The sequence below is a fragment of the Barbus barbus genome (assembly GCF_936440315.1).
Source record: "Barbus barbus genome assembly, chromosome: 50".
In the NCBI taxonomy this organism is placed as follows: domain Eukaryota; kingdom Metazoa; phylum Chordata; class Actinopteri; order Cypriniformes; family Cyprinidae; genus Barbus; species Barbus barbus.
Genome location: NC_136728.1, coordinates 327501 through 341049, shown reverse-complemented (window position 1 = coordinate 341049; position 13549 = coordinate 327501). Strand labels below are relative to the sequence as shown.

At 44.2% G+C, this 13549-nt stretch overlaps 2 protein-coding genes across 2 annotated transcripts in view; one reads left to right on the top strand and one right to left on the bottom strand.

Annotated features, from left to right (window-relative positions):
• Positions 1–1870: 1870 nt before the first annotated feature.
• LOC306868290 (protein RIC-3-like) lies at positions 1871–6764 on the top strand (the record flags this gene model as incomplete). The annotated part of the gene is made up of 4 exons (XM_079414403.1): positions 1871–2084; positions 3509–3602; positions 4737–4852; positions 6736–6764. 4 exons carry the CDS (start codon positions 1871–1873, stop codon positions 6762–6764), a joined length of 453 nt encoding a protein of 150 aa, XP_079270529.1.
• A 1369-nt stretch (positions 6765–8133) lies between these two features.
• LOC306868041 (proteasome subunit alpha type-1) overlaps positions 8134–13549 on the bottom strand; it is a 6977-nt gene continuing 1561 nt past the window's right edge. Inside the window, exons 3-10 of the mRNA XM_079414028.1 lie at positions 13208–13309; positions 13006–13109; positions 11264–11352; positions 9823–9893; positions 9602–9731; positions 8612–8691; positions 8438–8542; positions 8134–8366 (exon numbers count right to left, since the gene is read on the bottom strand). Coding sequence (XP_079270154.1) covers positions 8307–8366; positions 8438–8542; positions 8612–8691; positions 9602–9731; positions 9823–9893; positions 11264–11352; positions 13006–13109; positions 13208–13309 — 741 coding nt within the window. The 3' untranslated portion in view covers positions 8134–8306. The remainder of the gene's footprint in view (positions 8367–8437; positions 8543–8611; positions 8692–9601; positions 9732–9822; positions 9894–11263; positions 11353–13005; positions 13110–13207; positions 13310–13549) is intronic.

The window sequence follows — 13549 nt, the reverse complement described above, 5'->3', positions numbered from 1 at the left end:
GCTCCTCAGAGCTCAGTATCATGTCCAGCTCCTCAGAGCTCAGAGCTCAGTATCATGTCCAGCTCCTCAGAGCTCAGTATCATGTCCAGCTCCTCAGAACTCAGAGCTCAGTATCATGTCCAGCTGCTCAGAGCTCAGTATCATGTCCAGCTCCTCAGAGCTCAGTATCATGTCCAGCTCCTCAGAGCTCAGTATCATGTCCAGCTCCTCAGAGCTCAGAGCTCTGTATCATGTCTAGCTCCTCAGAGCTCAGTATCATGTCCAGCTCCTCAGAGCTCAGTATCATGTCCAGCTCCTCAGAGCTCAGTATCATGTCTAGCTCCTCAGAGCTCAGTATCATGTCCAGCTCCTCAGAGCTCAGTATCATGTCCAGCTCCTCAGAACTCAGTATCATGTCCAGCTCCTCAGAGCTCAGAGCTCTGTATCATGTCCAGCTCCTCAGAACTCAGTATCATGTCCAGCTCCTCAGAGCTCAGAGCTCTGTATCATGTCTAGCTCCTCAGAGCTCAGTATCATGTCCAGCTCCTCAGAGCTCAGTATCATGTCCAGCTCCTCAGAGCTCAGAGCTCAGTATCATGTCCAGCTCCTCAGAGCTCAGTATCATGTCCAGCTCCTCAGAGCTCAGAGCTCTGTATCATGTCTAGCTCCTCAGAGCTCAGTATCATGTCCAGCTCCTCAGAGCTCAGTATCATGTCCAGCTCCTCAGAGCTCAGTATCATGTCCAGCTCCTCAGAGCTCAGTATCATGTCCAGCTCCTCAGAACTCAGTATCATGTCCAGCTCCTCAGAGCTCAGTATCATGTCCAGCTCCTCAGAGCTCAGTATCATGTCCAGCTCCTCAGAACTCAGTATCATGTCCAGCTCCTCAGAGCTCAGAGCTCTGTATCATGTCTAGCTCCTCAGAGCTCAGTATCATGTCCAGCTCCTCAGAGCTCAGTATCATGTCTAGCTCCTCAGAGCTCAGTATCATGTCCAGCTCCTCAGAGCTCAGTATCATGTCCAGCTCCTCAGAACTCAGTATCATGTCCAGCTCCTCAGAGCTCAGAGCTCTGTATCATGTCTAGCTCCTCAGAGCTCAGTATCATGTCTAGCTCCTCAGAGCTCAGTATCATGTCCAGCTCCTCAGAGCTCAGTATCATGTCCAGCTGCTCAGAACTCAGTATCATGTCCAGCTCCTCAGAGCTCAGTATCATGTCTAGCTCCTCAGAGCTCAGTATCATGTCCAGCTCCTCAGAGCTCAGTATCATGTCCAGCTCCTCAGAGCTCAGAGCTCTGTATCATGTCCAGCTCCTCAGAGCTCAGTATCATGTCCAGCTCCTCAGAGCTCAGAGCTCTGTATCATGTCTAGCTCCTCAGAGCTCAGTATCATGTCCAGCTCCTCAGAGCTCAGAGCTCTGTATCATGTCTAGCTCCTCAGAGCTCAGTATCATGTCCAGCTCCTCAGAGCTCAGTATCATGTCCAGCTCCTCAGAGCTCAGTATCATGTCTAGCTCCTCAGAGCTCAGTATCATGTCCAGCTCCTCAGAGCTCAGTATCATGTCCAGCTCCTCAGAACTCAGTATCATGTCCAGCTCCACAGAGCTCAGTATCATGTCCAGCTCCTCAGAACTCAGTATCATGTCCAGCTCCTCAGAGCTCAGTATCAGGTCAAAATGAAAGTAAATTGGCTAGATTTTGTAAATAAATGCAAATGCAGTTTATAAATCATAACTGCAGAATAGAAAGTTGCATGTACACGTATTGATACACAACTTGACATGTATTTGAAATGGTTTTTAAATGTATACTTAAGCCTTAACTGATCTGTGTTGCTCTGTGTGGAGGTGTTATCTGATGATGATCAGGATCCTAACACTGATGCTGGTGTGTGAATGTGTCAGAAGGGCCCCCAGACCCCCTGTATCTGTATCCGCTTCTCCAGAGCCCACACCCCTGAGGCCATCGCCCGGCCCAAAGCAGCCGTCCACGGAGGAAAGTCCAACCTCGCCGGCCAGATCATCACCATCTACGGTTTCGGCATCTTACTCTACATCCTCTACATTCTGTTCAAGATGAGCCTGCATCTCACACAGATCAGCCGGAGGAGTTTGTCAAGTCACCATTATTTATAATGCTTAAGAACTCGCTTAAGTACTGAGGAACTAAGCCATTCAGGGCTTTATAAGTAATTAACAAGATTTTTAAATCTATACGATGTTTGATGGGGAGCCAGTGCTGTGTTGACAGAACCGGGCTAATATGATCGTATTTCCTGGTTCTAGTAAGGACTCTAGCTGCTGTATTTTGGACCAGCTGTAGTTTATTGATCAAGCGTGCAGAACAACCACCCAATAAAGCATTACAATAGTCTAACCTTGAGGTCATAAACGCATGAATTAGTATTTCTGTATTTGACGTTGAGAGCATAGGTCGCAATTTAGATATGTTTTTGAGATGGAAAAACGCACTTTTACAGATGCTAGAAACATGGCTTTCAAATGAAAGATTGCTATCAAACAGCACACCTAGGTTCCTAACTGATGAAGAAGAATCGACAGAGCAGCCGTCAAGTGGTAGATAGTGTTCTAGGTTATTACATGTGGGGTTTTTAGGTCCGATAAATAACATCTCTGTTTTTTCAGAATTTAGCAGTAAGAAGTTACTCGTCATCCAGTTTTTTTTATCAACTATGCATTCCGTTAGTTTCTCAATTTGGTGTGTTTCACTGGGCCATGAAGAAATATAGAGCTGAGTATCATCAGCATAACAGTGAAAGCTTACACCATATCTCCTGATAACATCTCCCAAGGGTAACATGTAAAGCGTGAAAAGTAACGACCCTAGTACTGAGCCTTGAGGTACTCCGTACTGCACTTGTGATCAATATGATACCTCTTCATTCACTGCTACGAACTGATGGCGTTCAGATAAGTACGATTTGAACCATGCTAATGCACTTCCACTAATGCCAACAAAGTGTTCTAGTCTATTTAAAAGAATGTAGTGGTCGATAGTGTCGAACGCAGCACTAAGATCCAGTAGAACTAATAAAGAGATACAACCACGATCAGATGATAGAAGCAGGTCATTTGTAACTCTAATGAGAGCAGTCTCAGTACTATGATACGGTCTAAATCCTGACTGGAATTCCTCACAAATACTGTTTTTCTCTAAGAAGTGTGTGAGTGTGCTCATTATACCACGGAGTTGAACTGTTTTCTTTGATCTTCCTTAAGCGTAAAGGAGCAACTGTATCTAAAGTGCTAGAAAAGAGAGAGTCCATAGTTTCTGTTACATCAAGTTTTTCTGCGCTGTTGGATATGCTGAGGAATTGAGATAAATTAGGAAGATTATTTACAAAGCAGTCTTTTGTGGTAGAAGTGATGGTTCTACCATACTTGTAACAAGGAGTTTGTTTGTGTCTGTATGAACACAAACACACAGCCTGGAGACTGTGTCAGTTTTAAACAGCTTTATATTGATGATCAGCTGTGTGTCTGTGCTGAGTAACAGATCCGTCTCTCTCTCAGCTGATTTTGAGCTGGCTCAGCTGCAGGACAGACTGACTGAGACGAAGGACGTGATCAAGAGGATCATTTCTGCAGCCAGCACCGGCTCTAACAGGTGTGATCTCTCGCTCTGTGTTCTATGTGTTCAGTGTGTGTGTGTGTGTGTGACGTGTATGTTCAGTGTGTGTGTGTGACGTGTATGTTCAGTGTGTGAGTGTGTGTGTGTGTGTGCATGTTTATGTGGTTTATGAGGACACAAATTTGTATAATGACATGGGTATGACAGAGGTATTACAATATGAAGGTGGTTTATGAGGACACTGCCTATGTCCCCGTAATTCAAAAGGCTTAAAAACATACTAAATGGTGTTTTTTTGAAAATCTAAAAATGCACAAAGTCTCCTGTGAGGGCTAAGTTTAGGTGTAGGGTTGGTGTAGGGCAATAGCACACAGTTTGTTCAGTATAAATACCATTACGCCTATGGAGAGTCCCCATAAACCACAAAAACCAACGGGTGTGTGTGTGTGTGTGTGTGAGAGACGTATGTTCAGTGTGTGTGTGTGTATGAGAGACGTATGTTCAGTGTGTGTGTGTGTGAGAGACGTATGTTCAGTGTGTGTGTTCAGTGTGTGTGAGTGAGAGACGTATGTTCAGTGTGTGTGTGTGTGAGAGACGTGTGTTCAGTGTGTGTGTGACGTGTGTTCAGTGTATGTGAGTGAGAGACGTATGTTCAGTGTGTGTGTGTGTGTGTGTGTGTGAGAGAGACGTGTGTTCAGTGTGTGTGTGTGTGTGTGTGTGTGTGTGTGAGAGACGTGTGTTCAGTGTGTGTGTGTGAGAGACGTATGTTCAGTGTGTGTGTGTGAGAGAGAGACGTGTGTTCAGTGTGTGTGTGTGTGTGTGAGAGAGAGACGTGTGTTCAGTGTGTGTGTGTGAGAGACATGTGTTCAGTGTGTGTGTGTGAGAGACGTATGTTCAGTGTGTGTGTGTGTGTGAGACGTGTGTTCAGTGTGTGAGAGAGAGATGTATGTTCAGTGTGTGTGTGTGTGTGTGAGAGAGACGTGTGTTCAGTGTGTGAGAGACGTATGTTCAGTGTGTGTGTGTGTGTGTGTGTGTGTGTGAGACGTGTGTTCAGTGTGAGAGACGTATGTTCAGTGTGTGTGTGTGTGTGTGTGTGTGAGACGTGTGTTCAGTGTGTGAGAGACGTATGTTCAGTGTGTGTGTGTGTGTGTGAGAGAGACGTGTGTTCAGTGTGGTAGGAGCGGTGGCTGAGGAGCAGAAGCTGCTGCATCAGCTGCAGGAGATCACTCGTGTCATGCAGGAGGGACGTTTCGTGGACAGCATCCCAGCAAACACACATCACGCCCGTGAGACGCCCAGATCACTGCATGCTATGCTCTCAAATCACTGGCTCATCCCAGTGGCCTTTACAGTTTCGTCTCAATCGTTTACACGCAAGTTTGAAAACCGGGTTAATTTTTTCAAAATATAAATCACAATTATCCAAACACCACACTCAATTCCTCAGTCAAAACATATACACATATTTGTGAAAATGCTATTAGTGTTCATTTAACCAACACAGTCCTCAATGATCAGACAATATTGCAGTCAGTGTCACACTGCTGTGATAAATAAAAAACACATTTGTAAAAAAAAAAAACTAATTTTAGGAACTAGCATGTGCTAGATTTTTGGCCAGACATGGTTATGTAAGGGATAATTTAGATGAAAAAGTAGTGACAAACCCACAACAGTCATGATTAGTTCGAGATATAGGGAGAATGTACACAAATAGGCCTACTATAAACTTACCAAGCACTGCACAACACTGATGCTGCAGACTGAACATTTCAAGTATTTCAATACTTACAGTATTTCTTACCATAATCAGTTACAGTAAATCAACCAACAATGAAATCAAAGACAAATAAAATCTGTAGACAAAAATAAATTACTGCATGAAGTACATACAGTATTCTTGTTGCTTTTACAGTAGTTTTTCTTCAGAGTCAAAGTGTAACTATTCATCATCTCTCCGTCTGGCTGGATCAGGCCATAAGATTTCATCCACATCACAGGCTATGTCTTCATGGCAAGGCACCGCTGGAAGAATCGCCTCGTGTCGAATCCACCCCTGCACAGAAGCTGCTTCGATATGACCACAGGCCTGCTCCATGGCCTGAATGAGGGGCAAGCGGTCATAGGGCCGCAGGTCGTATACCTTCCACCGCCATGCTGAAAAAAAACCTTCTATTGGATTCAGGAAGGGGGAGTATGGGGGAAGGTATAAGACTTCAAATTCAGGGTGCTCATGGAACCAATTCTGGACCAGAGCAGCCCGAATGTACCGCATCTGGCACCCCCTCGCTGCCCTGGCACATTGGTGATTGCCCTGTGTCCAGTTACATTTCTCCCTCTTCTTGTTTTCGCAAGGTTAAATCCAGCCTCATCCACATATTTAAATTCATGTTCAATTTCTGCAGCATCCATTTGCAAGACTCTCTGAAACACAGTAAAAGACAATAAGATGCTATTCAATAGCAATGCACAGTATTTTTTTGTGCCAGAACATTATGAGCAGTGCACAATACCACACCATAGTAAGATGAACTGCACATACCTCCACATACTCACTGCGCAGAGGTTTCACTCAAACTGAATTTCTGTCAAATGGTACCCGATACAGTTGCTCCATGTATATTTGACCTAATGTTGACAGAGAGACTCGTTGGATGTTATTGAAAATATGGTCATCATTGATGATATTGGCTTGGATTTCGCGCAGCCTGATACAATTATTGGTCAAAACCATGTTCACAATGACGGCCTCTTGTGCACGAGTGAACAGAGACCCCTTCCACCTTGGTGTCCTCGACCCTCAATCCTATGTACAGAAAGCTTCAGTTTCAATGTACTGTGTGGTTAGCTTACCTGTTTTCTCGATGAAATGTCTGAATTACTGACGCAACAGTATTTCTGCTGAGATTTGGTTGAACTCTTTGTCCAGCTTCCATCAGTGTCAGTCCATGGTTGATAACATGGTCAATAAGTGCTGCACGGATTTCTTGAGTCAAATTTGGTCCTCGTCTTCTTTGTTCAGGTTCTATCAACTCTTCAAGTCCTTCTCTACCACTTCCTCTACCTAGGCCTCTTCCTCTACCTCCTTCTCTTCCTCTACCTCCATCTCCATCTCCTCTTCGAGCTCCCCCTCTGATTCTTATTCTCACTCTTTTTCTTCTTCTTCTAGCTCCTTCCATTTTTGTTGAAGACATGTGAGCTCACCTGCTGCCTTTTATAGCACACCTGAGTGCTGCGTTTTCAAACTAGCACATGTGTGCTTCCACAGCTGGTGGATGTGATTATCCGATTCGTTCATTAGTGTGGTCATTGGCAATCCGGGGCTTTGTAATGACAAGGAAGTAACCTCACAATCCTTATCTGTGTCTAAGGTGTGAAAATGTGTAGAGTTTTATAAATCACTGTGTGTAATGTTTTGCAAAAACGGTGAAGCAGACATTGTGTGTAATGTTGTAGGAATCTGTGGAGGTGTTTTGCTCATTGGAGCAGAATTTTACAAATTGTGTGGAAATGTTTATTTTAGTGTGTAAACAATAAAAAACTGTAATCACGATTGGAGCGTTTTATCTTCACAGATCTTCCTGAGAACGGTGGGAAAGAGCTGAATGAGCATTTCTGTTGTGTTCATTCTCCTCCCGTGAGCACAACCGCTCAGATGAGAGAGCCGTGATCCTGAGACCAATCGTCCTGACCAAGAGTCTGTCAGCGACCAGATGCCAACAGAGACAATGATGGAGGACTCCACCAGCCAATCGCAGCCAGAGACAGACACTCAAACAGGAAGAGTCAGAACCCAGCATCATCAGGCGGAGAAACAAACAATGAACCATCTAAATAACAAGATTGGTTTGCTGCACGGACCGGTTTCACCTTATATTGAGCTGTCTCTGGTGTGTTTGTGAGACACACAGGGAAGAGCAGCTGTGTTATCACACACACACACACACGAGCCCTTCACAGCTCTAAACCATCAGTGTCCTCTCTGTTGTACAGGAGCCTCAGCCTGGGTTCATGATCAACAATATGCAAACAGACAGGAATCATTTCCTTCAGCCTTTCTCTTTGCCAGACATGAGAAAATGCTTTAACATTTACCTTTTTTTTTTTTTTTTTTTTAAACAAACAGTAAGTAAGCCCAGCCCAGATAAGAAAAATTAACATTATTTTCCATAAAAAGTAACTAAGTAACACAGTTATTCTTTAGGGAGTAAGGCAATAGTGTAATGGGTTACTTTTACAAGTAGCTTTCCCCAACACTGCCAATCACAACATAGTTCACTAAATATTCTAGAAGGGCCAGCAATTCAGTCATTTAATGAAATGACAGACAATCCCACCAATCACTTATTTCTTCTTTTTGAATAATTTATTTCTAATTTGCACTACAGGCAAAGAAGGGCTTATGTGATGAACATTAATCATGTTGAATGAAGCATTTTCTGGAATGAAGGAGCAGAGAATGGACTTCAGCTTCACACAGACTGTGGTAATGTAGTCTGAAACAGGAATTATTAAATAACCCCACCGTCTCCATCAACCTCCACAGTAAAGCACAAAAACACTCAGAAAGAAACAAAAACAGCTTTATTACTCTTAAACTCACAGATAGAAAATGAAGGCTTCACTGCATAACTATAAAGTGTGAGGAGTTTAAATGTTAGAGGTCTCGCTTTATTATTGGTGTGAGCCGGAGAAGCTAGAATCCCCTCGGAGCGACACAGACCGAGCTGGAGAAGTGTGTTAGTGCTCCATGGGTTCATCGGGCACAGCTGGAGCCGCTTCATCGGCCGGCTGGGCCACCTGCGGGCGACACACACCATCAGTACATCAGGCCCACTCAGAGACCTTCAGACAGCAGGAATCATCCTCACCCGTCTCTGCGGCCGCTCCTCCAGACCCTCCAGGAACTCCGCCACTTCATCGTCGTCGTAGATCTTGAGCTCCATGTCCTTCCCCACGATCCCGATGGACACGTTCTAGAGGAAAGCAGCAGTCAGTAGGGTCTCGGTGCTAATGAGAGAGCAGAGACTGGAGAAGTGTCAAACCTTTGTGGTCAGATCCTGTTCAGCAGGAAGAGTCTCTCGCAGCGCTCGCAGGCCGTGCCGCACCAGATCATTCAGATTAGCTGTGAACCAGAAGAACCGTGATCACACAAACACACCGAGATCAGAGCAGATGAGCTTCTCTACACAAACACGCGCTTGAGTACTGAACAAACTGTGTACTTCAAATCTTAAAAGCACATTAAAAATTGCAGATAACAATATTAATGAAATAAAAGTGTGCTTAAAGAAAGACCTTCAGGTGACACTTTATATTAGTGTAATTATAGATGTATCTGCAGAAATTAATTACAGCTGCTATTACATGCAGGTATAATATATCTACACAATAACTGCACTATATCAAACGATTCAGTTAAAGGTCAGTACACAGTAGCTGATGACGCTTCATATAAAGTGGGCTTTACTTTCATGAGCATGTTTCTGAACACACTGTACACTTTAAAGTTAAACTGTACATTTTATAACTTCAGCTTATCCAACTTGTGTTTTGTGGTGCTTTAAGTAGTATTTCAGTACTTGTTTTGATGTGCTGACTAACATCCTAAAGAACATGTACTTTATTACAAGCTTAACTGTAATGTTTTGTGTTGTTGTAATATATTTGTACTAAATTGCAACTTTATCAATACAAATGTACAATTACAAGCATATTTAACGACATGACATTAGAAATGACATTAAAGTATATTTTAGTTTACCATAAATACTTGTCAGTATGTTTAGCAGTACACTTCATATTTCAAAGAAAATTAAATGACATAAGTCCTACTTCAGTTCAGCTAACTGCATTTAATAGAAATGTAAGCTATGGTACATTTTCATGTAATTCTAATTGCATTAGTACAAATATACATTAGTGAAATTAACAAGGTCTTAAACTGCCTGCAGAATAATAAAGAGAGAGAAAAAGAATAGTTTTGGATGGAGTTTAGTCTATTCTATGATGTGGAGTGTGTGCTGATAGCCTACAGTCCAGGAAGGCCTCCATGTTTCTCTCCAGGTACGTGCGGGCCGACTGCGAGCGAGCGCCGATCGACATGGCTTTACAGTCAAAGTAATTGGCCGAGGGGCACGTCTGGAAGATGTGCGGCCCCATGTCCTACAGTTCACAAACACAGAAGAATCCATCACTGAACACGTCCCTGAAGGCGCACACTCACACACACACACACACGGAGCTCAGGACTCACATCATATCCTGCGATCAGCAGCCCGACTCCATACGGCCGTCTGCCGTAGCGCTGCGTGGGGATCTGAGTCTCTGAGGAACACGCGCTAAAGAAACACACAGCCTTCAACACAGCACTCGGTCAGTGACGAGACACACACACACACCCCTCAACACAGCACTCGATCAGTGACGAGACACACACACACACCCCTCAACTCGGTCAGTGACGAGAGACACACACACACCCCTCAACACAGCACTCGATCAGTGACGAGACACACACACACACCCCTCAACTCGGTCAGTGACGAGACACACACACACACCCCTCAACTCGGTCAGTGACGAGACACACACACACCCCTCAACTCGGTCAGTGATGAGACACACACACACACACACACACACCCCTCAACTCGGTCAGTGATGAGACACACACACACACACACCCCTCAACTCGGTCAGTGACGAGAGACACACACACACCCCTCAACTCGGTCAGTGACGAGACACACACACACACCCCTCAACTCGGTCAGTGACGAGACACACACACACACCCCTCAACTCGGTCAGTGACGAGACACACACACACACACCTCAACTCGGTCAGTGACGAGACACACACACACACACACCTCAACTCGGTCAGTGACGAGACACACACACACACACACCTCAACTCGGTCAGTGACGAGAGACACACACACACCCCTCAACACAGCACTCGATCAGTGACGAGACACACACACACCCCTCAACACAGCACTCGGTCAGTGACGAGACACACACACACCCCTCAACTCGGTCAGTGACGAGAGACACACACACACCCCTCAACACAGCACTCGATCAGTGACGAGACACACACACACACCCCTCAACTCGGTCAGTGACGAGAGACACACACACACCCCTCAACACAGCACTCGATCAGTGACGAGACACACACACACCCCTCAACTCGGTCAGTGACGAGACACACACACAGCACTCGGTCAGTGATGAGACACACACACCCCTCAACACAGCACTCGGTCAGTGACGAGACACACACACAGCACTCGGTCAGTGACGAGACACACACACAGCACTCGGTCAGTGACGAGACACACACACAGCACTCGGTCAGTGACGAGACACACACACAGCACTCGGTCAGTGACGAGACACACACACAGCACTCGGTCAGTGACGAGACACACACACAGCACTCGGTCAGTGACGAGACACACACACAGCACTCGGTCAGTGACGAGACACACACACAGCACTCGGTCAGTGACGAGACACACACAGCACTCGGTCAGTGACGAGACACACACACAGCACTCGGTCAGTGACGAGACACACACACAGCACTCGGTCAGTGACGAGACACACACACAGCACTCGGTCAGTGACGAGACACACACACAGCACTCGGTCAGTGACGAGACAGAGACAAGCTGAAAGGATACTGCTTCCGATGAGCGAGACCAGTCGAGACACAGGGAGAGGTCTATCAAACACAAACCTGGAGTCCAGACACTCCTGACGCATGAAGTTACTTTAAGAGACAGAGATACCCATGAGCACAACAGCACTCAAGATCTGAATATAACATGCATAAAAACAAGGCTGTGGTCATCAGCAGGGCCCCATGACTTCTGCAATGCGGAAAACACAGACAGAATCATGGAACCCAGTCATAACAACAGAATTTACTGTACAACTATCAATACTTTGCACACTCATCCAGCTGTATTTATTTATTACCACTGTTCTCACGTTTCTGCTGTTCATAATGTGTATATATAATCTGTAATCTATATAATCTACATTGCTCTGTTCATATGTACATACAATCCCTACATTGCATTCCTATTTTATATTCTGTATATACTCTGCTCAATACTGTATATAGCAATTCCACTGTACATTCTGTAAATCATATCTTCACTTACTCTGCACTTATACGTATATAAAACACTATATTCTTGCACTTCTGGTTAGATGCTAACTGCATTTCATTAGCTCTGTACTTGTACTCTGCATAAATGACAATAAAGTTGAATCTAATCTAATCTAATAACACAAAATGACATAGATCTTGGAAAATTTTGGATGGATAAATCAATAGTAGGTCAGTATACCGAAATCAAAAGGCGATATGGATAGTGTATGTGAATATTAAGCCACTAAAACAGTATTTAAACCTGAACCCTGCATGTTCTGCGTGTCTGTGTGAATGAATGGCGGAGAGGTGCGGTTTGGTTTAAAACACACACCTCCGCTCTGTGTTTTCAGCGTCTGCCGCAGGATCACTTCATCAGCATTTTACCCTTCCTTTTGAGAAAACCTATCCTCATATCCAGGGTTTGAGATTAACACCCACCATTAACACCCACCATCAGCTGCGGCAGGTAACGCCGTCAAATCACCAACCAAACTGCTGGGTTACTTTTTCTAAATTATGTTCACTCATTCATTTCTTGGCCAAGTTCATTTAAGGCAAATGAAAATGTAAATTCACACACTGACCATATCATATACAAACAGAATCTTAAAGGCCTTCACAGCAACCCGGCAAAATAAAAGTTCGATTTAACTTGAAGAAACTGTGACAGAAATATTACTTAATGAAATGATAGTATCACGACTAATAAAATTGTTCTTAAAACAATAGTTAAAGCAATATTTAGCAGAACAATTATTTACCAGAATATATTTAGCAGAAAAACGTAAATACACAACAGTATTTATGGGACAAATGAAAAATAAAATAAAATTATTATTTTTTTCATCAGTTAATTAGAGATGCTTTTGATTATTAATATTAATATATAATATATGAATATAATATTAATAAGCCATTAAAATGGAATCCAGAAAAATGAATGGAAAACAGAATTTGGTAAAAAATAAAACTGAATTGTAAGTTCCGTGATTTCAATTATTTCAATTACAATTAATTACACATGCTTTTTGATTAATAAAAACAAAAACAACACAGAATCCAGAAAAAAATAAAACAGGAAAAAAATAGAATTTGGAATAATAAAATAAAACGGTATTTGGGGAAAAACTAAGATGGATTTCATAGGGGCCTAAATCAGTATGTGGTTAAATAAGAGCACAATGCATTGGATGCATGTATTTGAGGCCTCCCAGGCTGCCCTGACTGATCATTACAGGTCTTCACAGATGGCCTGGGGTTTACCAGAGGAGTCTGGCATCGGCCGTCAGTCCTGCGATAGAGATGCCCACGTGACTGTCCACATGCAGGATCTTCTTCTGATGGGCGGCCAGCTCAGACTGAGCTCTCTGCAAACACACAGGGTTTTCTCCAGTTACTCAGATGCTAAGCTGTACTGGTCAGCTCTCCTCGAGCGCACGCATGACTGAGGTGTGGTGTAGAGTACCTTGAGGGCCACCAGAACGGCATGAGAGCGTGACTTGAGTCCGACGGTGGCCGAGCCCTGCTTCACTGCCTCCATCGCATACTCAATCTGATGAATGCGGCCCTGAACACAAGCCCACAGATAAACAACACACACACACACATTCTCACACACACTCGCACTCTCTCACACACTCACACACACGCATATGCACTCTCTCACACGCACACTCTCGCACGCACTCGCACTCTCACACGAACACTCACACACATGCATATGCACTCTCACACGCACACTCTTGCGCACACACACACACACACACATGCGCACTCTCGCATGCACTCACACACACTCGCACTCTCA